We start from the raw sequence: 22,987 nt of genomic DNA on the forward strand, positions 1-22,987 counted from the left end.
TGAATAGTCATGTGACTGTCTGGTACTGGGCCCAAAAATGACGGGTGGATTTTTGCTTGCAATAACTGCATTCTAAGCCTGAAAGGCAGTGTGTAATTTTTCCTAAATAATATTACATTTTTGAATCATTTAAGCAATTAATGGAGACAAAGGTCAACTAAACATCATGTATACTATAATTGCTATCTGTATCTGAAAGATTCACAACAACAGGGAGAAGGTAAAGAGAAAGCAAACGCAAACAGATGAGCTGGTTGTCTTCAGACTCATGGGTTCAGTGTTTGCTCAGCAGATGAAAAGTAAAACAAAACCCCGAGCTCGGATTCCACTGAAAACCAACCAAGCAAAAGCTAAGCTTTCTGTTTAGATTTCATCATAATTCACATACACGTCTGCTCTGTAGCAATAGGTCCACAAATAATCTGCATTTCCAGTGCTATGTTGTCTCTGGTCTTCACTCATGCTGAATGCCAGGTGACCAAAATCCAGGGTTTTCTGCTCTTTGCGCTTCATTCTCTTCATCTTTGGGTTTCCAGTGTACTCATGGGCACTAGGGGTGTGTAAGGAGGTGTCAGAGGGAGTACTCACAGAAGGAAGTGGAGTGGAAGCAGGAACAAATGCTTTTATATTTCATTAAAAGGATAAATGACAAAAAAAAAAATCACTTGATCATATCTTCGTTCATATTTGAGTTGCTATGAATTTGGATGATGAGCTGAATTTTTGCTAATGGTGGTAACAGCCAAATCTGCCTCAGTGTAGACTGGGTTTGGAAATACAGTAATGGGAGGGAGACCGGGGAGGGTGACTAGTCAGGAGCTGTGGATATCTTGGACTAGGCCCAGGCACAGCTGTGCTGACCCCAAAGCATCTTAGCCAGTCAGCCCTGCACTCAGCCCAAAGCCCTAGAGCTCCACCCTAATGCAGCCTGTCCCAGCCATAATACCAGCTGGACCTCAGCTGGTTTTCTGTTTCTCCTCTAGAGGCTCAACCACAGCTTGCAGTAACCTCTGTCTAAGAAGACATGATGGAAAAGCATGATAATTTAGGGTGATCCCATTTCTCATGTTTTGTGCTGGGCTGAAATGTTGCATTTTTCCTACTATTTTATCTATCTACAGCAAGAATACAGGGCACTTTTAGAGTTCTATAACTGCTCTGAACTGTGCCTAATCGTACGTACTTCTGTGGGAAGTCCTCAGGCTTATAAATACAAATGGAAAGATGTTTGAAGTGTTCCCCCAGCAAACTGCAGAGCTTCATATCCTTAGCTCGTGTGAGCCACAGCACCCTAAACATCTGTACACACAGCCTGATTTCATCCCCAAGCACACAGGCGCACGCATAGAGTTGTTTCCCATAGCCATGGATGTTGTGACTTGCATTTTTTTTTAATGATCACAAAAGCAACAGCAGTGATTAATTGACAACTGTGAAAGCAACTAGAAGTATAACTCTTCCTCCATAAAAATGATCTCTTTTTTTTTTTTTTTTTTTTTTTTTACAGAAGAAGATTTCTGAGAACAATTATTGTGTTTAACTAATGACTACATCAATTAAGCAACTGCAATTCCTTTATAATTATGGTTAGACAAATTTAAGGCATAAAAATATTATCTGCTTTCTTTGAAATGCCCCTGCTGTGAGCTATGTGACTAGATGAGCCTATAGGTTTGTACCCAAGAGCCGAGGTCAAATGGTGACTACGATTTCTAAACTTTTAACTGAATACAAGGTGTATGTTTACAGGTCTTCGAAGGGATTTTACTGCTCTGCTTTTCTTGTTAAAATACTCACATCCGACCACAGCCAGCCACTTGGTCAGTGGTACAAGCATGCTGTGCCTGCCAGTCCCTCCTGCTAATAACCACATATTAGACAGTCTGCCTCCTTGTCGTGGTTGAAGGTGTCTATGCCTTGCTTTGCAAGCTCTCCGAGGAAGGTGTTCAGCTGCTCAGGCTCACTGTAGGCTAATGTGTGCAGGCAGCTGCTGTTGTCAGGGAAATAGGCAGATTCAGCTCCACTCACGGCCCTCTCCGAGGCTGGAATGATCAAAGCCAAAAGAAGCAGCTGAATTATGCAGCTAAACCCAGGTGTATGTCCTGATTTTAAACAATGACCAGCATTCCCATTTTCCAGACTAAAAGCTTCAACTTGGAATAAAAGTGACTGTGAGACTGTTTTTTTAAGCCTTAGGAAATAAACTGCTCTACTAACAACATACAGTCAGCAATAAAGTACTTTTCATTAAACATAGGAGGGAGGTTGGGTCTTCTTCTGTATGTGTGTGCACGCATATTTATTTTTAAATTATGGCAATAGCAGATTCAGACGGCTGTTTTGGGTCATAGACTGCTTGCTGGAAGCAGTGGAAGCATACTTAGAACCCTTGGGCTGCCACGTGACATGATAATACTGCTGGCTGGGAACAGCTGTTGGGTTTTATTGTGTGTACACACAGTGAGTGGTGCAGGTGGTGGCCAGTTCTGCAGAGGCACTTTGGGTACAGTTGCAAGATAAACTGCAGTTTTGTGCTGCTGCTGCCAGTCCAGCTGGTGACAGCCACTGTGCCTCACAGAATTTGTGTCAGGATGCACCATCCCACAAACTTATTGCGTACAAGTGCTCTTTGCTAGTCCAAGTGTAAATAGCAGCGCTAACCAGTGCAGACCTTTGTGGTGGTTTTAAAACTAGCGAGCTCTCTGGTCCAGTAGAACCAGATTAAGTCTGTCCAGCATCACCTCTCACAGTCTCACTCGTGCCAAGGAGCTTTTTACTCTTTCTTTCCTCCCTTTTTTCCCTTCTGGAACCCCCCCCATCTCCACACTAAGATGTTTGAGAACTACTCACGTTCACAGACAGCCAGTGTCTGCCCTCCTGTCAGCTGAGTCGTCCAGGTGAACCCAGTGGTACTGTTACAGGTTTCAAACAACCTGCTTCTTCTGAGGAACGAGAAGTCATAACCCTTGGGGAAGAGGGATGGGATAAACACATCTCAGCCTGCATCACAGTACCCATAAGTGAAGAAACATTCAGCCAGCAGAGGTCAGTACAAACACTACAACCTCTCCCTGTCCTTACGGGGAAAAAAGTGTAACAAGGATATAATGCACTACACAATAATAAGCATGTGTAAATTAATGAATAAAGCTAGCAAGTTAGTAGTAGTGAATTATGACTATTACCTTGTTGCACATGGGTTTGCAGTACTCAGTGCTGCCGATAGTGACACACACTATCCCACCATTCTTAGGGGCGACAGGCCGTGGGCACTGAGGTAGATGCTTGCAAACTTTCACAAGTTAAAAAAAAAAAAGAGAAAAAAAAAGAAAAAAAGAAGTGAAAATGCATGGGAAGAGACTTGTCAACCCAAACTATATGCATAGGCATTGACCTGGTGTGGGTGAAAACTTCCCCACTACCTGACTTTGGCAAAGCAGGCATTTTTGTTTGCTTAAAAGCACTTTTTTTTTTTCTTTTTTGACAATACCCAATTTTTCTATCACTTGTCACTGTGAGAACAAAGTACCTGACAGCCCCAGTTATGCTTTAAAAGTGGGTCAAAGTGGCCTTTGCATTCACAGCACCAGCATTCAGCACTGTTGGGGTTAGAACTACCCAAGCATGTCCCGGAACAACAAGATAGAGGTGGTCACTCCCAGGCCCAGCACCACTGCGGGGCTGCCTTGCCTCCCAGATGCTTGCTGGAGCAGTAGCAAGCACCCCTGCTCTATAGATTCTTGCTGCAATTTTTTTTAATTTTTTAATTTTTCCCCCTCAAGAAATGCAGAAACTTAGCTCATGCTGACTACAGTTTAAAAAAAAAAAAATCCTGTGTTATATTCATTGCTGCTTTGTTCAACACCCGAAAAAGAGAAGCGTGGCTGCAGTGGGGGCCTCACATTTGTCTTGAACAGGCTGCAGAAGATTAAGACTGTCTTTCAGTATCCAGATAAGGCGATTGAGTGAAACTCGTCCATCTTTTTTGGCCATTTCAGGAAAGCATGTTGAATATTTCTATGGAGTTAGAAAGGAAAAAACAACGTGTTGAGTAGGAAAAGCTTTGCAATTAATTTAGGAATAGGTAGGGTTCTTTCTTCATACTGGGACTGAGAAAAGATGTCTTTAAGAACAGTTATACATACCTTCTTTCTGCATAATACTTTGGTTTGTTATTCCTGTCTCTGAATGCTAGTGTCTCACAGACTTCCTCTGTGTGTAAGTAAATGCAGACATTTGTGAAAGCGTGTAAACAAAGAAGTTTCTGTAGTTTTGTCTAGCTGTTGCTCTGTGTAAGTATGAATATATCTTTCACTCCATATGTGTGTGCCTACGCACATGTGTGGATAAACTGTGGGAAACTGCACAAGTGACTGCCATCTCTATAACAGACACCATTAGTTTGTACTTAAGAGAAAGTCCAGCTCTCAGCCCTCTGTCCTGAAGCATTTGTCAACAACAGGTAACTCTTGAAGCTTTCAGAAACACTGGTGAAAGTGATGGGCATCAGTCATATATATGTTAAAAAAAAAAAAATACTCTTTCTGCATTTCTACCAAGGTTAACTGGCTAGTCACTCTATTATGGCATACTTAGCGTGTAGAAAGTAGGGCACAAAGTCATAAAGCAGAAGCTTTCAGTGGCTTTATTTGCATTTAAACTATTTAACACTATTTAAGGGTTGAAAACATTACACAAGAGATAAAAGAGATGGTTGTTTATGTGCAAGCCCCTTTGTAAATATAGAGCAAACTAAAACTAGAAAACACATCTGTAAAGCCATTTTTGACCAGCAGTAATAGGATCAAAGACACAGCAGGTCAATGCCTGTACTCTCACTTTGCTCTTCCCTCTCCTCCCTTCTCCTCACGTACAGGATCAGCCAAAGAAGATAGCAGCAGTGCTGTCCCACAAGCTCATCCCATCACACATGCATGCCCTGTGGGGCCCTGCTGCTCCCACCACGAGCAGAAGGGGTGCATGGCACTGCCCTGGTTTGGCCAGAAAAGCCACCCTCTTACCTCAAGGCTCTGAGTCATATTATCTATGGTTGTACTGTCACAGTCACTCTGACTGGCAAAAGCTCCAATTTCAGGCAAATCTGAAAGACATACAGAAATGTATATATGTAGTTGGTTAACAAACCCTTAGGGCATCCACATAAACCCCGAAGTTCACATAACAGTACTTGTTTATAAGAATTGTGCCAGTGAGCTGCAGTGCTAGTGCTGCCCTGTATACCTGAGGCAACTGGATCTTAAGGGTGAATAAACTGCACTAACAGTCAGCAATCTAACTGCATATTGGCAGCTACCTGGGGCTGGGTTCCCAAGTAGGATGCTTCCTTTCCATAACATAGTCAATTTTTAATTAATTGTTATTCATATCAAAAAAAACAATATTACCTCACCTGAAAGAAACCCTGCTAAACTTACAAAAAACAGCATTCTCCAGAGTGGGCAGGAGCCAAATGACATTTTTGCTGCAGGAGATCAGGGGCTGGCTACCTGCTGCTGGTGGAGCCTGGAAGCTTAAGTGCTGGAGCCAGGCAGACTGCTGCATGTAAGTAGGTGGCTGATTGTTTGTTCTGCACCTGGCACCGGTGCCAGGTGGGGATGCAGTATTGCACAACCTGCTGGGAAGCCACTGGGCAGTAAGGGGAGGGCCTTGTTACAGCAGTAAGATGGGCTGGCTTTGGATTAATTACTGTTGTATTATAAACATGGTTAGCACATGCTTTCTTACTCTTGTTCTCTTCCTCTCTCCCTCTGTTGCTATATCTGTCTCCTGAGTTAGTGTCTGTCTGTCTCACATATTCATTTGGAAGATATAATTATACTAAAGAGGCTCAATCCTGTGTCTCACTCTGCAAGTGAAAGCTCAGAACAGCAGATAATGGCTAAACATATTTGGGTCGAGTGGCTGTGTGCCGTTATCTGGTAGCATTCAGAGATTAGCTACTTAGTAAGGAAGGCTTCCAGTTTCCATATGGTTTCCATTCCAGGTTATTAAATACAAACTAACAAAGCAGCAACCCAGGCAGGAAAAAAAAAAAACAAAAAAACAAAATCCTGAGAACATGAACCTGTTCTTCAAGTATATCATATCAGTAGCATGGTATTTCCAGATGTAGTTTGTATTTTTTTAATAGGTCCATGAACTTCATACTCTTAAGTCCATTCACAGGAGATGCTGATTAACTAGCAAAATTACCACTCAAGTTTGATCGTTTCTACCTTTCACTAGCAGATTACTTCAGTAATCCAGATACTTCTGACATGGTGGGAGTGGCTGGCTGACCACCGCATTTGCAGAGGGCAGGTCTCAGTGCCCAGCCTCTCACCCAGCGCCTGCCACATGCACCAGCACCCAGTGCACAGGCCTGCATCGACCCCGCAGGCCCACCAGGGTGCACATCCCAGCACCCCAAACAACAAATCTGTTCTTGGGCCTCTGATAGTATGTAGCCAACCTACAGCTCATGTTTTGTGCTTTACATCACTTATCCTAGGGAATGCACGCACATTTTAAGAAACAACAACCCCTCCATACATGCCACCAACATCAAATTCCTTAATGGTTCTTTTTGTTACTGTTAGCGTAGAACAGTTCATTTTGTCTACAGATATTTGTTTTGGTTGAAACAGAGATGTTCTGCTTTCATACCAGGTTACGAAACATATTTATTTATACAGCAGTCTTTCAGGTGTCTTTGTATTTATTTTGTTTCCTTGTTTGCTTCTCTTAGTTGCAGTATAACCCATTATGAGATCCTGAAGCAGTGAAGCCAATGGCAGGACCTCTACTGTGCTGACAAAGTGTGCTTTCTTGTCCTTGTCTCAGAGAGGTCTCAATAAAGGGATGCAGGTAACCGTAACACACTTCCACAAAATAGTTCTGTGGCAGCATGAATGGTGACAGCGTTGTTAATCATAAGAAAAATCTGTAGACATTACTGATAGGTAAAAGTTCATTAGTAAAACAACTTTTCAATACCAAAAGCCAAAGTTTATGTTTCTAGGCAGACCAGTAGGACCTAGCCCCACACAGTTAACAGTTTTGAGGCTTACACACACACAACAATCTTCTTCCTTGAATGATCAGCAATATGCAGCTGGGAAATAAGTCTCTGGAAAAATTTTGCCAATTACTTAAGGTGCAGCTGTACATTAAGATATTTTTCTGTCAAAACGTGTGCAGGGGTATGATGAGGGCCATTGATTAATGCTCTAAGACCCGAGGAGATAGGATGCTACATGCAATCCTACTACTTATTCTGTGCAGCCCACAGTTCATATAGTACATTTGCATGATTAATAAAGTGAAAAAGCTACTGGCCTGAAAGACATAGTTATGTTTGTGACAGACTGAAAGAAGAGAATAAACGACAGCTTTTCTTTAACAATCATCACAGTCAGGCACTCTTCACCTCAACATCTGTTTGGGTGATACTATACAAAGAAAATCAATCTGGAGAGAAATATGGGGTGGTAGGACTTGTCCAGTGCACAATATCTAACAGGCTGCTGTTTAAATCATAAAGCTAGCGTTAAGTGACTCTTGGGACCAGACACAGGTGAACCTTGTACTGTAACATTAAGTTCGTCCTTGTTGCCTGTTGACAAACAAAACTTGTCACAGAGGATAAAGGTCCCACGTCCTCCCAAATTAAACAAACCTGGGATTAATTTGTGGTCTTTTGCAAACAATTCACTTACTCTGTAAAGCAAGAGCACAGCAGCAACATCTTTGTCATCAGTCTCAATCATAACTAACCCACCATACTCACCAGGTACCCAGAGCTCGTACAAGGCAAAGCAGCCACCAACTCCAGCAGCGATGAGGGTGCTGGTGCCCAGATTTAGCAGCTGAGTACCTGCCCAGATGCTGACATGCTTTCAGCACAGACTTCCTCCCTCAGCTGTGGAGGGACACACAGCCATCTAGTGGTTAGCTCTTTGATGAGAGACAGCTGGATAGGTCAGTGGTTCAAATTTTAACCTCACAGTATATGTGGTTTTTCGATGTTCTGCAGTTATTTCTAAGCATTTTTTTATTTTATTTCTAATTTAGATAAAATATAATAAGCTATGCAGTAAACCTAACATTTGGGTGCAAAAATTACAGTAGAGAGTACTGTCAAGTGCAAACTTAAGAGTTGAAAATGTAATACATTTTCAAGTTTCTATCAATCAGAAGGACTAAACAATAATCACAAATGTATTGAAATATAAATTCATATCACAATTCCAAAAGCTATTAAAATTTAATCACATTAATAAACTAAAATACTACAAGAGTAGTAGAGGCTAAGTAGAGAGAACCATTATACTGTAACATTAGAAAACAGAAAAAGAGACACCCTTACGTACATGGTAGGAAAAAGCTTTTTATTGTATGATTGTTTTATAGGAGAACACGTTTCAAAAACAGAGGTAACTGAAACACAACAGTACCAGCACATACTCAGTGAAGAAGATTTAAATATTATGTATTTGGTAACATCTTCCACAAAAGAGGCCAAGATACAGTTATCCAGCCTTCTCCCATCAAAGCAACCCCCAGCTGTATGCAGTGCTAACTCCAGTAAGGAAATTGGACCCCAGAATTTCCCATTGTCTAATTAGAGGCAAGCGATCTGCTGATCCTTAGTCAGTTGGGAAAGTCATCCATTCCTTTGCCCATGAAAGGTTTGAGGTTCAGCCATTGGTTTGAGTACCTGAGTCATACTTTACCTTTAGGAAAGGAACCAATGGAGCAGCAATAAAAAGTAAACTGTGTTTTGTTGTCTTATGTTGATTAAAAGCTAGATTCTGTCTTTTATATGTTAGATAATGAAAGACACTGAGGGCTAAAAAAAAAATCAATTTCCAAGAAAATACCCTTTTCTTTCTTTCCCTTTAAAATCTAAAATTCCTTCGGTTGAATACAAAGCTGTCAAATTTGATTTTTGGAAGCATCCTCATCTTAGTGAACATCTCTTCCTTTCTGTTTTTGAAGATAGACTGCAAGGGTCAAAACACAAGTTTTTTAGGCACCTCCCATGAGAATTCATTTCTTCCAAAGTGACCATAACATGCAGTCTTCTGATAAATGGCCTTTTTAAGATCCAAATCCCTGTGAGAATAATTAAAAAAAAAAAAGATAAAATTATTCACATAATAATATTCATGGTATTTATCAATAAAGTCCTGACATTGACATCCACTTCATACCCTCCATCTAGGAAGCATATTCTGAAGATGTAAACATATCAGTGATTGTGTCCAAGTGTAAACTGAGTCACAGAATCACAGAACTCCAGATGTGGCTTCACCAGGGCAGAGCAGAGGCAGGGGAGAACCTGCCTTGACGTGCTGGCCATGCTCAGCATAACGCTCCCAAACCATAAAACTGACAACAAAACATAAATGTGAACTCTTTTAGGGCTACAGAAAATGTTCTTATTATTGAGAATAATGAGTTTTAACAGAAAAGAAGTAGTACATTCCATTCATTTCATAAAATAAAACATATATCCTTTTCATAGCAAAATAAGCTAAAAAATATTTTATATTGTAGTGGAAATGCTAAGTCAGGGCTTCAACCAGAGATTGAGCACCTGGTGGAAAGGCAGGGCCAACCCAGGGAGCTCAGGTGCAAGCAATACAGCTGAGTGACTGGAAGGGGTGAAGCCAGGATCCACCCCTTCCCAGACCTCATTTAAGGGTTGACAGTGGAGGTGAGGGTATCTTGCTAGAGATTACTGTGTACCTGAGGCCTTCTGAAGGTAAGCAGCTTCTTTCCTTTGTTTCTGGGTCTATGGCTGCTGCATTTGAGCATATCCTTACGTGCTGCAGCCTACACTGTCACTGCTGTGCTTTCTGTTGTGTTGCAGCATTACAGCTGTCATTGCTTTTCTTTCCATCATGCTACAGCATTACACATATCAATTCATATATAGTGACTATATTTAACTATTGTATATAATAGTAACTACAATATATAGTATATAAGGTCAAAGGGTGAAAGTATGTGAAACTTGAAAACAACGTTTGTCGTCTTAAAATATATGGCATGCTGGTGCCATATACAAACTCTCAGCTGTGAAGTCTGACAAAAAGTATCCTTAGAATTCCATGGAACAATTCTGTGCTAGCTTAATAGAATGATTATTACACTGTAGTATCTAACAGTTCTGCAAGAAATCAGTTCTAGGATGTGATCACCAAGGTATTCCCATATTTGTGTGTTTTCATACCTGACAATGACTCCAGGGCGAAGATCAAAGTTTTTGTGCACAATGTCCAGCAGCTCTTTCTCTGTTTTTTGGGAGGTTCCGTAAGTGAATAGTGAAATTGAGAGTGGATGAGCTACTCCAATGGCATAAGAAACCTATGGCAAAAAATACACCATAGTTAACAAATAAGCATGGCACTTCAGTGGGCAAGAGTATGGAAAAGATCAAAGCACTCATTCAAGACCCTTCTTAAGAAAACTATGCCCTGTATTTGCAGAAAAAAAATGTTTGAAAATGCTGAGATCTCTAAATAACTTTCTTACCTGTGCTCATTGCCATGACAGTAAGCATCAAACTGTCAAGCTCGATAGATGTCTGGAAAAATAGTCAATAAATGGAAAGCTAAGTGAAAAGGGGCCAGCTTCACAGAGCTGTAATGTGGCTATCAGAATTTCCTTTCTTCTGCCACAATCAATTACCAAGCCAGCTTCTAGTACAGTGTCTTGTATGATGTTTATTCAAGGTAAAGCTGGAAAGGAACAATCTTCTTGAGAGGAGCAGCACTGAGAACAAACCATACCTGAACAAGAACACGACGACAGAGACCAGCTTTCACAAGAGACTTGGCCACCCAGCGGGCTGCATACGCAGCTGATCGGTCCACCTTTGTATAGTCTTTGCCAGAGAAGGCACCACCTCCATGGGCTCCCCAACCACCATATGTATCCACAATGATCTTTCGACCAGTAACACCAGCATCACCCTGAATTAGTAAAAGAATTGCGCCATTTTACAAGCCATTTTATTGTAACTCTTAAATAAGGCTGTGTGGTCTTCAGACTATGAGGAAGTTCTCGACTTACGGATTATTGTGTGATAGCTGAAGGGATTAACTCATCTCACTGTGCTGCAACAGTGGCTATAAATGTTCTTTAAAGCCAGATTCGTAAGACAAGCCAGTTATAAATGGTGTTTGGTAGTCAGACAAAACATTTCACACCTAGATAGCTAGAGAATTCAGTGCTTGTCTTGAAAGCATAGGAACAATATGGGAACCCTGTTTTAAAAGTGGCCTATCTACAACATTCAAACTGAATACAGAATATTGCTCACAAACTACATGCCATATTTGAACCACTGAGAGATTTTATGCTAGGGTAAATATATATATATATAGAGAGAGAGAGAGATTTTTGGCTAAAGTCTGAAGTTGTGTAAATAATATGTGATATAGTTATTGTTATTTACCATTGGAAGGTAGGCATGTGCAACCTTATACACTGTTATACGGAGGCTGGCGCTTAACACTTCTGGTGTGGTATCATTATAGAAACTGTCAGACAGTTGTGTGCTAAAAATACATGTCCAACTTCACAATATCTATACACTTACTCCATACACAATGGGTATGGAGTAATAGGCAGTAAAGCTATCTTGATTGCATCCTTACAAGTACTTGATATTTTCATTTGATCTGAGTTTACCGGTTAGTTCCTGACTAATTGTCTGATCCCAACATGTAATAAATGCTTAAACATTTGACATTCAGCCTCTACCTGTGTGGGCAGGTTTGAAATTCTTTTTGTACAGAATATCATGCTAGTAAAATTCAACTGCTGAAATGTTTGCATAGCAAACACAAGTGGAAAGCCGAAGTTGTCCTTAGAAAGACTAAGCATACACACAGAAGAAAACCTTTGGCACTATTTTTCCCATTCTGGTAAGAACTTCAGATGAAGGAGTATTCTGGGGTTCTTTTAATCTGACTCAAACCCTAATTTCCAACAGTACAGACAGGTGCAGTGAGAACACCTTATGTGCCATGATGACTTGACTACAGAACCGAGTGAGAGGAAGAGAAATGGTAAAAAGACAGGTAAAAAGGATATATATATATATATATATATAAAGATATATATAGATAACTTTTTAAAGAGGCTGAAAGTGCGTAAATAAAGCCTGCAGAAGTCACTTTACAGATAGCTGTAATGTCCTCACAGTACCATCAGGTGACGCTGTTGGGGAAAACTGATACCAGCAAAAACGAGTACAGAGTTCAAGGTATCACTGGACTTGGAAACAAGGTGAAAATCCCAAGTGAGATTCAGGTTTCATCATTAGATAAACTGAGATGAAGTTTATGAGAGAATTTCATAGCTTGCTTTGTTAAAAACAAAATTTACTGGTACTCAGAAAGCTCAAGATATAACAGATGGGGAAATAGTTATTTTCTGATTGCCACAATGCTATCATAAATTGCACAAGCCCACTGATGATAACACTTGTAAGTCGATGGGCACCCAAGCAGACTGACCCATACTAAGCAAACTTATCCTAGGTTCAAAAAGCTGCAAGCACATACTGCACTATCTCTGTGTTTGTATGTGTAAACATAAGAAATACAGTTTCCCAACAAGAGATTGCTGGTTGACTTATAAGTAATAATACTACATTTTAAAATGGGTACAATTCAGTGCACACCTCAAAAATTTTATGTGTGTAGTCGTCGTTGTAGCTACGATTGCTACACAGGTTGATTTTATCCTAGTTACAGTTCAGTTTTTGCTGTCCACTTGTCCATAGTCCAAAACACCAACAATACACAAAACTATAGTGATACTATCAATTCCGCTACACAAAAATACATTTTTAGTGTAACAATGATTAACTTCAACACCTTCATACCTGTTCTGTGGCACTAATGTAAGGACATAGAACCACAGAAATATTTCTGGCAAATGCCAGTAAATGAATTAATTTGAATGACAAAGACAGCAACAACAAAAAGTTTATCTGGAATTGCTGTGAAATTGGATCTAATTTCAGGAAGGAGCTTTGAAATTTTGCTATGACAAAGGCAAAAACTTAAAGAACTGTGAATTTGTTTTCAGAAACTAAATCTCAAAAGTCCTGATCCTAGAGAGAGTTAAAGTTTTGTCTGACTTCTAGAAGTGCAAGATCAACTTCCCATGTTGCCCAGATAAAGCAAAAAAGCAACATTAGTTTTCTCACCAGAACAGCCTGTCGGGGCTGATTTTGAGAACAGATGAACACCTCAGCTCTCACTGGTGTGGGGCAGAACTGTATAAGCTATATAGATCTGAAAATCAGGTTCATTGTAAAAGATGTAAACCTACTGTTGTCCATCTCTTTGTGAGGTGTGCTTTCCATGAGAATGGTATGTTTGTCTCATACAGTGCTGGATTCCAGCCTAAGGAATCACAGAGCTAGGCTGTACATTCCACACACAATATTAAATTTGACTCAACTTATCTGCCTAAGTCACAACACAGAATGATGCAACCATGCCCTCAAAGCTTACTTTGGGATACAGCACACAAAACCTTGACAGCCACTCCCATCTACAACCACGATTAGAACTTCCACTAGACAGCTTGCTTCTCACAACTTGGGGTGAATGTGCCAGGCAAGCTGAGCATCTCTGTTAAGGCACATGCCCACTGGCACTGACAAGCTGATAGAAGCATCAAAATAAAGCAAACCTGAGGCCCTCCAATAACGAAACGTCCACTAGGCTGAAGGTGATAAATAGTTCTCTCATCCAAGTATTTTGCAGGGACAACAGCTTTAATCACACGATCCTTCAGGGTTTTCCGCATATTCTCCAGCGAAACAGTCTCATCATGCTGTACTGATATCACAATGGTATGAACACGCACTGGTATGACCGCTCCATTCTCCTGAATATACTGAACAGTGACCTGAACAGAGCAGGGGGAAGGGAAAAAAAAAAGCAAAAACGAAGTTGCTGTAAAATGTATCCAACCTCATGCTATGCTATTTCAAAGAGAAAAACCGTAGCAAAATGTAAATGCTGACATTTTAATGATCACTACTCTCCTTGTTGACACAGTAGGAGAAGTGAATCCTACTTCTTAATTCTTGATCTATGCAGTAAGGGAAAAAAAAACCTCACTATTGACAATTTGTTTTCTGTGAAATTGTCCAAAATGCATCTTTTGGTACAGATTTCCAGCTAAACTCCTACTCCTCAGAAATTTACATTCTTAGCAGATCTTCAAAAAGACCAGCCTTCAAATTTCCTGTCACTTTTTTCAACCAGCACTGACCATTTATGTCCAAAGGGTAAAATGTTTCTTCAATGGTGCCTAGTTAAGAGCTTCTAGCAGTCTGATACAAGTTAACCATTTTCCAACAGTCAAGGAGACCATCACAAGCAGCGGAAGTTCCTTGCCTGCTGCTTGTAGCTTATACAGTAGCAATCTTGGCACTCTGAACACCATTTATTTTTTTCTTTAAAAATATCTAACATTTTGGAAAAGTAAAATGAGATCATTTTCAAGGACTATCAGTAACTGATTGGATTGCTACTCTGTTGGTAAAGAAGAGAAACCAGAATGACAGCAACTTTTACCTGTGTCTTAGAGTCAGGCCTCAGCCAAGGAAGCTCCCCATTGCGTCTCAGCTCTGCTAACCTGGCATTCAGTTTATGAGCAAGAACAATTGTTAGAGGCATACATTCCTCTGTTTCATCCGTTGCATAACCAAACATTAAACCCTACAGGAGGAGAGGAGAGACTTCAATCACTGTTAAAAAGCACCACAACCAAAGGCAATGAGATTTCATCTGAAGCAAAAAGCAAACAGCACCCTTGGGTTTACTTTCTACTATTTTACATTATAGTCCAAGAAGCCTAAATTCAGATCAGGTTCCAACATGTTACAGTGTAATGAGAAACAAACTGCATTCCAAGAATTTTTCACAGAAGTCCTGAAGGTTTACATGTTGAGTTGGAAACCTGGGCAAAAACGAAGTTTGGGTGAAAAAGATCATTGAAAAAAGATCTGTCTAAGCTAAACAATTTCAGGACTACTCTGTCATACAAAAGGTGTTCTTAGTACTCTGGAAAGACTGTAGAGGCCTAGAGTGACACTAACTCATACTGCAGCTCACATCTGAGTTTTCAGTGGAATGCAATTTGAATGCTACAAAAAGAAAGTACAATTCAACAGCTAAGGCACCTGAGTCAGATTTGCAATGCAGCATAGCATGCTTCTAATCACAGCTTCTACTATTGTTCAGTCACAGTCCCTGTATCACGTTACCATGTGTTATGTAGAGTTAGTAGCGTTTTCTTTCTCCTCACACAGTGTATGTTGTGACACAAAAATAATGACAGGTAGCTATTCAGATACAATGGGAAAGGAGACGTGCAAGTGCCAAGGAAAGTCAGAAATCTTTTCTTCTTATGAAGTATTTTGTCCTCATGACAGCATAAAAGCATTTCAATTTTTGTCCTCAAGGTTTTTTTTTTCAAACAATATTAGCTTGGCTCCTGGACTCTGATATCTCCATTTATGGTTCTCAACAGCATTGTTATAAACTAGATATTACTACTAATGATAACTACTGTAAATGTTAAACTCATTCACACAGGAATCAGTCAGATTATGGAGTTTTTGTTAGCATCTTTCTCTTGGGAACACACTGTAATTATCTACACATGTTATTTAGCTCACAGAAATGGAGCTTGGACAACTTTAATTATGTGGAATACATATTATAATAAAGCAGATCTCTGCCTCTGGGAAATAAAGGAGAATTAAAAGTACTCTGGCATATTTGCCTTTATTTTACTAATGCTGCAGACAGTTGAAACATTGCCTAATTTTTTGCTCTGTAAAATCTCAAGAGCTTTGTGAAAGTGCTAGAATCCTTTGCTTATTTCATCTTACAAAACAAGTCTGGCTGCAAGATGAATGGTCTGAGGCATCCAAAGCTAGTCAACAAAAAATATAAGAAACGTAAGCAAAAACCTTTGTGAAGATCTAAAGAATGCATCCTAACTACTACAAACTGACAGAACTCTCCTGGCTTATGTGGAGTGCCATAATAAACACCAGTGAAAAGCCTGCCTGCAACTGTTTCAATAAGGATAAGTTTTTTTATTCTCCGCTAGACCAAGATGGAAGTGTGCAAATCTTCAGATGGGTTTTGTTTTAGAAAACACTGTAGTGGGATAAGGTAAGCTCTTTCTATTCAAACATTTTTGATATTTCAGATGTGATGTCATATTTACCTGATCTCCAGCACCAACATCCTCTTCATCCCTGTGTAAATGAACACCCTGGGCAATATCAGGTGATTGCTGTTCCAGTGCCACTAAAACATTGCAAGTCTTGTAGTCAAAACCTATTTGGAGAAAAAGAATAGTGACAACTTATGTTTTTCTGTCACAGTTGTGTGGAGTCAGGAATTAGACTCAGTAGACAGTAATACGGAACCACATAACAAAATTTTCATTCTGAAGGATACCAAATTCAGAATTCATAATCTAACTGCTATTTCTTGATAAACTTTTGTCAAAAGACTTCCGTTTTGTGGCAGAGGTGGTAGGTTATGCAGGGTTGCCTTTATTGATTGTTACTGTTTGTTTTCTCTTGCATTGGCACCCTGTGCCAGTTAGGAACAGCTAACTGGAGATAAGTAGTCAAAAAAAAAAAAGTGATAAGCCTCTCCCAAACAAACAGTATTAAAAACCTCTATATAAATTCCTATGAGATGATGTTTTCAGCAATTGAAGGATTTGCTTTCTGATATACATGTAATACATGTAAAGCAGAGTATGTACCTAAATCTCACATGGGAGTTCATGTGAGAGAAACAGATTTGAGTCTCACAGAAAATCCGGAAGTGGGAAATTACTTTACATTACTTTCAAAGATGAAAAGGAAGATTGAAAAAAGAAATTCAAAGACCTATATACAATTGTAGCATTTTTTTCCACCTTTCCTTAGGGTATATTAAGAGTAATTTGTATTTTTCCAAATCTAGCATTTCCTGAAAGTGTAACTACTGCTAATGTTCAATTAATAAATCACATACACATATCCATATGATCCATTTGAAGAAGCCTCATCACCCTCTTTTAAGTAGGCTATACAGAGGTGAAAGCCGTATATCTGTATGCAATTATTTTAGCTTTACCTTTACTTTTGTATGGCAATTGGTTTTCACTGCATGTGCCCTTATCATTTTGACAGTTAAGATAAAAATCAGATTTATTAACTAATAGATTAGCCAGTATATTCTGAGAATATACTGCTCCTATGTCATGATGGAGGTAATCTGCAGATGTGCTGCTATGATATTCTCCTACAACAGTCTCCTTGGAAGTTCAACAGCTATTAAAGGATTACGGCTAACAACAGTTTTTAAAGAAAAGCTCTGAAAAGATACAATTATTGTAACAGTATTCTTGGAATATTTATATCATATTAAGAGATTTGTGGCAAATCAGATAGTGGAATATGTCTGGCATATAAATTGTTTTGTCTTTTTTATCATTTGTACAAGACACAAATCTGACTTGGACTGCACGCTCCACAGTGTAGGCATTTGTTCAGAGTGCCTTGCACAGTGAGAGTCTCCCATTAATTCTGGATGCCACTGCAGTACGCATATGTAACAATAAACCTAAGTTTCCTCTTCCCTCTTTTTCTCACCAAGACGCATCAACCAGCTTGCCAAATAATGGATTCAAGCTCTTGCAAGTTTACATTAGTGGTAGACTCTGTGGCTCAGGTTCACAGTTCAAAGTATATTCTGCCTTCTCCTTTTCAGTTTTAACAAATGTACAATGTTTTTTCTACTTACTGGGATAAAGCCAGAAAGTGTATCATGTAGCACCACGTAAGCAGCTTTCACACAGGACATCGAGTTTTTATCAGGCTTTCTAAAGCCCGCATAAGGAAATGCTGACAGACCTGGTTTGCAGTTGCCTATTGCTTGCTCTTCAAGGATTTCATGAGTTTTTCCACCAACCTTTAGCTGAATCATCATAGCCAATGTGTCTAATTGCATCTCGGACAACTCGCTGATAATCCACAATAGCATGAGATGTGATTTCCCCACAGAGCAACACCATTCCTGTTTTACATACTGTCTCTGAAAACAGAGATGAGAACAGCATTGCAGTAGCAGAATAATCAGCCCAATAAGACAAATAACTATGTTTGTGATTATGGTGATTTAGAGAAATCTACTGGGTATATACCATATTAGTATTTTCTACACATATTTTTGGCAATATCAACCTCCTCCTACAACCAATTTCTTTCACCACATGTCTGAAAGCATGAAAAAGACAAGTATGTCCAACTTATAAAATGTAAAAATCAAAGCACTCAGCATAACTGAGTTATATGTAGAGATGTTCAGGGAAATGCAGTATTAAACCGGGATTCCTATGTCCACTTAATCTTTAATCATTCTAAGACACACACTGAGGTTAAATAATTCTCATCAGTGACCAACTATTCTGAGAACTTGCCTGCAGCCTGAGGAAGAAGACTTTGAAGCTGGGGTTTAGTTAGAAGAACTGAGAAAATTAGCTGAGGATTGATGGTACAATTCTTTCTGAAGAGATAATATGAAAATAAGCAGTCATGGGGACTCAGACTCAAAAATTAGTATTTTATTAAACATAATAAATGTACTGTTTAGCAAGGCATTCAAATATTCTTTCAAAAATCTACCATAATGAAATCCAATCTATTTCTCCTCAGAATACTCAGTCCACACATAAAACTAAATATCCCACCCTTCTGGAAGTTGCTACCTTCTGCTACTTCCACCTTTACAAGAACTTCTGCTGTTTCTTCTCATCTCTCCTTCTCTTGAAGACTATATTTTTTCCATAATTTTTCAGAGTAAAATGATTTAGCACAGGACACCGCCAAGCTCTTCACCAACACGTTGAGAATAAAAGAACAGTGACTTAAAGCAATGCAGCAAACAACTTACCACAAGCAACTTTGGCATTTGGATCCTGTTTAAGATGGGCATCTAGTACAGCATCACTGATTTGATCACAGATTTTATCTGCAATACATTAAAAATGTTGTTCAAAACAGGAAACTTAATACAAAACACCGAGATTTTGCACCTGTTTGGATAGATAGGAATTCTTACATTGCTTATTATTGAAGTACTTAAGCAAACTAAATAGAGAGTCATATGCAATATCCTGCAAGCAAGACCAATAGATAGATTGAACAAGGAATGTACTTACTAGTCGTAAACTAATACTAACTACAACTTCACATGTTGTTTTCTGCACATCACTGTGAACCAAGTATGTTATGCATAGAGTTACCTGAGAGGCTGAGAGCCTCTTCTCTGCTACCACAAACCAATACAGCACACACTCCACAACAGCAGTATGGTAACAAGAAGGTGATATTCTACCACTAACTCCCATCTCCCCAGCAGAAAGTTGCAATGTACTTGAATAAGACAGCTAATAAAGCCTGATGAAGAGTTTAAATCAGAGACTAGATAACTAATATGACACTGTTATTGTGTATATTAATCACTTCAATATGAAAAGAATGAACACAAAAGATTATTATCAAAGGTAAGCTGCATTTGAATGTTCTGCCTCTCAAGAAAGGAGTATGTATTACTAAATTTGGGACAATTATTACCAAACAGGAATCAGACACCATTCTTGTAATTCAGTTAGAAGTCCAAATGAACCTTGCTTAGGAAGACTAGGGACAAAGGTTGTCCCTAATCAAAGGACTTTGATTACAAAGCTTGCTCTCTTCAATTTTTTCATTTTTTACTAGACAATAAAGCCATATTTTCAAAGAATAAAGCAAAAATTATAGATGAAAAAACTTATTTTTTTTATTACCTGGGTGGGACAACAGAGTAACTGAGACAGGATGACCTTCTTAGTGCAGGTACAGAGCCCTGCAGCAAACTCCAAGTAATTAAGAAACCTGTAAAGTCTTTTTTCACCATAGAAAGTTTATATGGCAGGGAAAAGCCTTATCCCTGTTCTTGTCCCACATGAAGCATATCTCCATCTGCATTAGATGACAATGTCCCATATTAGTTAAAGCTGCTTGTATGTGACATGCTGCTTATTAAATGCAATCTTCAAAAAAAACTCAAGAAGAATGCAAGTTATCCCATATGACTAATTCATCCTCATTTCCCTTTGCAGCATCCAGCCAGTATGAAGAACTTTACATAGATTCTGCAGGTTGAAATTTATTTCTGAACTAAAACTTCCCTGAAATGTCTCAAGGGAACATTAGCTACATTAGGCAGTAAAACCAGTAAGTGTGTTTAGCAGGATGTTTTAATTCTTCTATTTTTTTTTTTTTTTTGGCATGCAATATGTCATCAGTATCTGCACTATTTCATGGATATTGGTAGATTAAAAAAGCAGCTCTTTGGTTTCCTGAAGAGAGGGATAGCACAGCAAACATTCATGAGCAAAGAGCATAGCCCACATTTACAGAAGAGGAGACCCTGTGTTAGGGAAGTGTTATTCTGAAAAGCTCATGATAATAAGTCAGATGAAGAGTCGGCCACAGAAATGAAGTTATCTCCATATTGCAGCATCAGTGAGACTGCCCCAGAAGCCCTAGATCTTGGTGGTGAATTTTAAAGATAATGTTAAGAACCTTTTGGATGACTGAGAAAAAATGTCTCAAAATCAGAAAAAAAGTACCTTACAGGATGAAATCAATCAAGCTCAACTTAGTTTTGAAAGGCTGAAGGAAAGGTAAGCTACCCTAGGAACTCCTAGTGGGTATTGGATGGGTCTGTAAAATCCTGAAAGATAATATGCTGAGAAGAGTTTCTGTCTGATGGACAACAATGTATAACTACATTTGACAGCTAGACATTAGAGAAAGACAGATAAAGATTCAAAAAGTCAAATCTTAAGAGTAAGGAACCACTGAAGCCATTCAGATAGAGCTTTGCAAAATTCATTGTTCCTTCAAGACTCTAGTTAAAAATTGGGTATCTTTTTAAAAGGTAGGAACAGAATTCAACCATGGTTTAGTATCATGTTTGAAGATTTGTTGGATGAAATTTCATTACCTGCATATAAACTTCTACCAGAAGACCACTCTGGTCTTTAAGATGTATGTGAGAATTTTAATCATTGAAAATCATCAATTAGAATAATTTAGAATATCATACTGATGGCTGATTTTGGATTAAAGAAGGCTGAGACAAATCATTTTGGTAATTCATTCAAAAACTGATGGCTGGTGCAAGAACCAACAGTCCTAGTGCAATTAGACACGACTGTTGACACATATAGATAGAACTATCACGATTCAAATGAGAAATCAAGCAGGATGATCAGCTGCTTAACGCATATGTCTATTAGTAAAGGTCTCTAATGTAAAATAAAACCAGGCATGTCTATTTTTAGCGATGCTTAGCAGGCTTTGTGCGCTTTTCATTCTGTTATTTAAATTTATCATCTCAACTGTCACAGCTCTTATAGCTGCTGAATGTGACAGAATATGTCTGTCCATTCTTTCCTTTTTTTTTTTTTTCCAATTCACATAGTGAATTACTATCCAGTAAGATACGTATTGCAAAAACAATGTCTAGCCTGAGGATTGCTTGACTGAACAGGAAAGTATTAGATAACTGTGAATTCTTATCAAGAAATCCAATCACACCACAGAGCCAACCTTATGGCAGAGACGCCAGCTAGCCACAGAAGCAGCTCCTGATAGCTATAAAAGGGATGAATGGGTCTGATGATAAACCCTACTGAAATGTTCATTTGTCAAATTATGAAGTAAAGAAGGCATTCAACAACAAAGGTGATCTCCACTAATTAGGAGGACCTCCAAAGTGTTTTGCATAGTTGACTAGAAGTTTGTTATGTGAATCTAGACTACATTAGCAGCACAACAGTTAGAAGTGCTATATTCTTAAAAAAGAAATGCTCTGTAACTGAAGACAGTTCTCAGGACTCTCCATACATTCATCAAAAATAAAATCTATGAACAGTCAACTAAAACTTTAATTCAAAAAGCTCCACCCTTTGAAACAGCAAACAAGTACTACCACACTTCTAGCTTTAATCATGCAGTAAATATAATAAACATTAAACATTTCAGAAGGTAAGGTTCATTTTCTTAAAAACCTGTGATCATCCAAATGACTTTGGGTAGCACAATTTTTAATACCTTATTTATGTCAACAGCACTAGAAGGTGAAATTATATATTCAAAATATGGAAAACTGAGTAATCCTCAGTAGTTGTTTTTTTTTGTGAAAAATTAAAAGTTAATAACACAAATGCTTATCTTGAGAACGTCACTGAAAAATAAGCTTTCTACCAAAACCAAGTTCTATCGGAAAGATTTTGAATAGCTGAATTCCACTGTATTATATTTTTCTTCATTAAAAAACTCTTGAGGAGTGCTCTTGAAAACAGCAGTGGCACTTCAACATTAACACTGCACTGTTAAAACAGCTTTTCTTAAACGTTCTCTTGTACAATACACAGTTTACTGAATTATGACATCAGATGTGTGAGCATCAACTGAATGGAAAGATCTGAACTTTCTGATTTTATGAGGGGAGGGGTTCTGGGGGCTGATTTTTCTTCTGTGAATATTCAGATAAGCATTTTTTAATATGTCTGAGAGTGCTTATAACAAGTATTTTCTATCATATTTTTAACACTTACTGGAAAGCTGAATTACATTCTGTGTGCAGATAAATCCACCTGGTGCCATGCCAGAAAGGGGAAGGAATTAATTCTAAGTAGTTTGGCACCTGTAAGACACTGTGGACCACAGTAACACACAATGCCTTTCAAAGCTCAATGAAACCATTGTGCAGCACAGACACTTCTCCTGAATGAAGAGAGAACCTACTTTAGCAGAGGGGTTGAACTAGATGATCTCCGGAGGTCCCTTCCAACCCTTACAATTCTGTGAAGCAAAGTG

At 38.9% G+C, this 22,987-nt stretch overlaps 2 protein-coding genes across 12 annotated transcripts in view; both read right to left on the reverse strand.

Annotated features, from left to right (window-relative positions):
- Nucleotides 1,051-7,901, reverse strand: LOC110399381. Of its 3 annotated transcripts, none has more exons than XM_021397994.1 (6): nucleotides 7,790-7,901; nucleotides 5,022-5,101; nucleotides 3,903-4,017; nucleotides 3,186-3,292; nucleotides 2,851-2,965; nucleotides 1,051-2,042 (listed from the first exon to the last, which is right to left on the reverse strand). In XM_021397994.1, the coding sequence occupies exons 2-6, from the start codon at nucleotides 5,037-5,039 to the stop codon at nucleotides 1,861-1,863; spliced, it is 537 nt and encodes a 178-aa protein (XP_021253669.1). In that variant the 5' UTR covers nucleotides 5,040-5,101; nucleotides 7,790-7,901; the 3' UTR covers nucleotides 1,051-1,860. The 3 variants fall into 3 exon arrangements, with proteins under 3 accessions (XP_021253669.1, XP_021253667.1, XP_021253668.1); XM_021397992.1 differs by lacking the exon at nucleotides 7,790-7,901 and adding an exon at nucleotides 5,436-5,634; XM_021397993.1 differs by lacking the exon at nucleotides 7,790-7,901 and adding an exon at nucleotides 5,411-5,578.
- LOC110399378 (S-adenosylmethionine synthase) overlaps nucleotides 8,370-22,987 on the reverse strand; it is a 38,311-nt gene continuing 23,693 nt past the window's right edge. For 8 of the 9 annotated variants that reach the window (XM_021397981.1, XM_021397979.1, XM_021397980.1 and 5 more), the window contains 8 exons: nucleotides 19,008-19,085; nucleotides 18,027-18,149; nucleotides 16,282-16,394; nucleotides 14,616-14,759; nucleotides 13,723-13,941; nucleotides 10,800-10,982; nucleotides 10,241-10,374; nucleotides 8,370-9,117 (listed from right to left, as the gene is read on the reverse strand). In XM_021397981.1, coding sequence (XP_021253656.1) covers nucleotides 9,015-9,117; nucleotides 10,241-10,374; nucleotides 10,800-10,982; nucleotides 13,723-13,941; nucleotides 14,616-14,759; nucleotides 16,282-16,394; nucleotides 18,027-18,149; nucleotides 19,008-19,085 — 1,097 coding nt within the window. In that variant the 3' untranslated portion in view covers nucleotides 8,370-9,014. Of the gene's footprint in view, nucleotides 9,118-10,240; nucleotides 10,375-10,799; nucleotides 10,983-13,722; nucleotides 13,942-14,615; nucleotides 14,760-16,281; nucleotides 16,395-18,026; nucleotides 18,150-19,007; nucleotides 19,086-22,987 lie in introns of those variants that run through there. The other variant, XM_021397989.1, reaches the window with a different exon arrangement.

This window comes from Numida meleagris, chromosome 5, assembly GCF_002078875.1.
Source record: "Numida meleagris isolate 19003 breed g44 Domestic line chromosome 5, NumMel1.0, whole genome shotgun sequence".
NCBI classification, from domain to species: domain Eukaryota; kingdom Metazoa; phylum Chordata; class Aves; order Galliformes; family Numididae; genus Numida; species Numida meleagris.

What these genes read in the sequence shown, in the direction of transcription:
- LOC110399381 (XM_021397992.1), bottom strand. Translation starts at nt 5,562, where the DNA reads ATGCAGCAGTCTGCCTGGCTCCAGCACTTAAGCTTCCAGGCTCCACCA. An exon ending in TCTGGAGAATGCTGTTTTTT is followed by an intron (nt 5,102 to 5,435) that starts GTAAGTTTAGCA and finishes TATGTCTTTCAG; the next exon opens with ATTTGCCTGAAATTGGAGCT. An exon ending in GCAAACCCATGTGCAACAAG is followed by an intron (nt 2,966 to 3,185) that starts GTAATAGTCATA and finishes CTCTTCCCCAAG; the next exon opens with GGTTATGACTTCTCGTTCCT.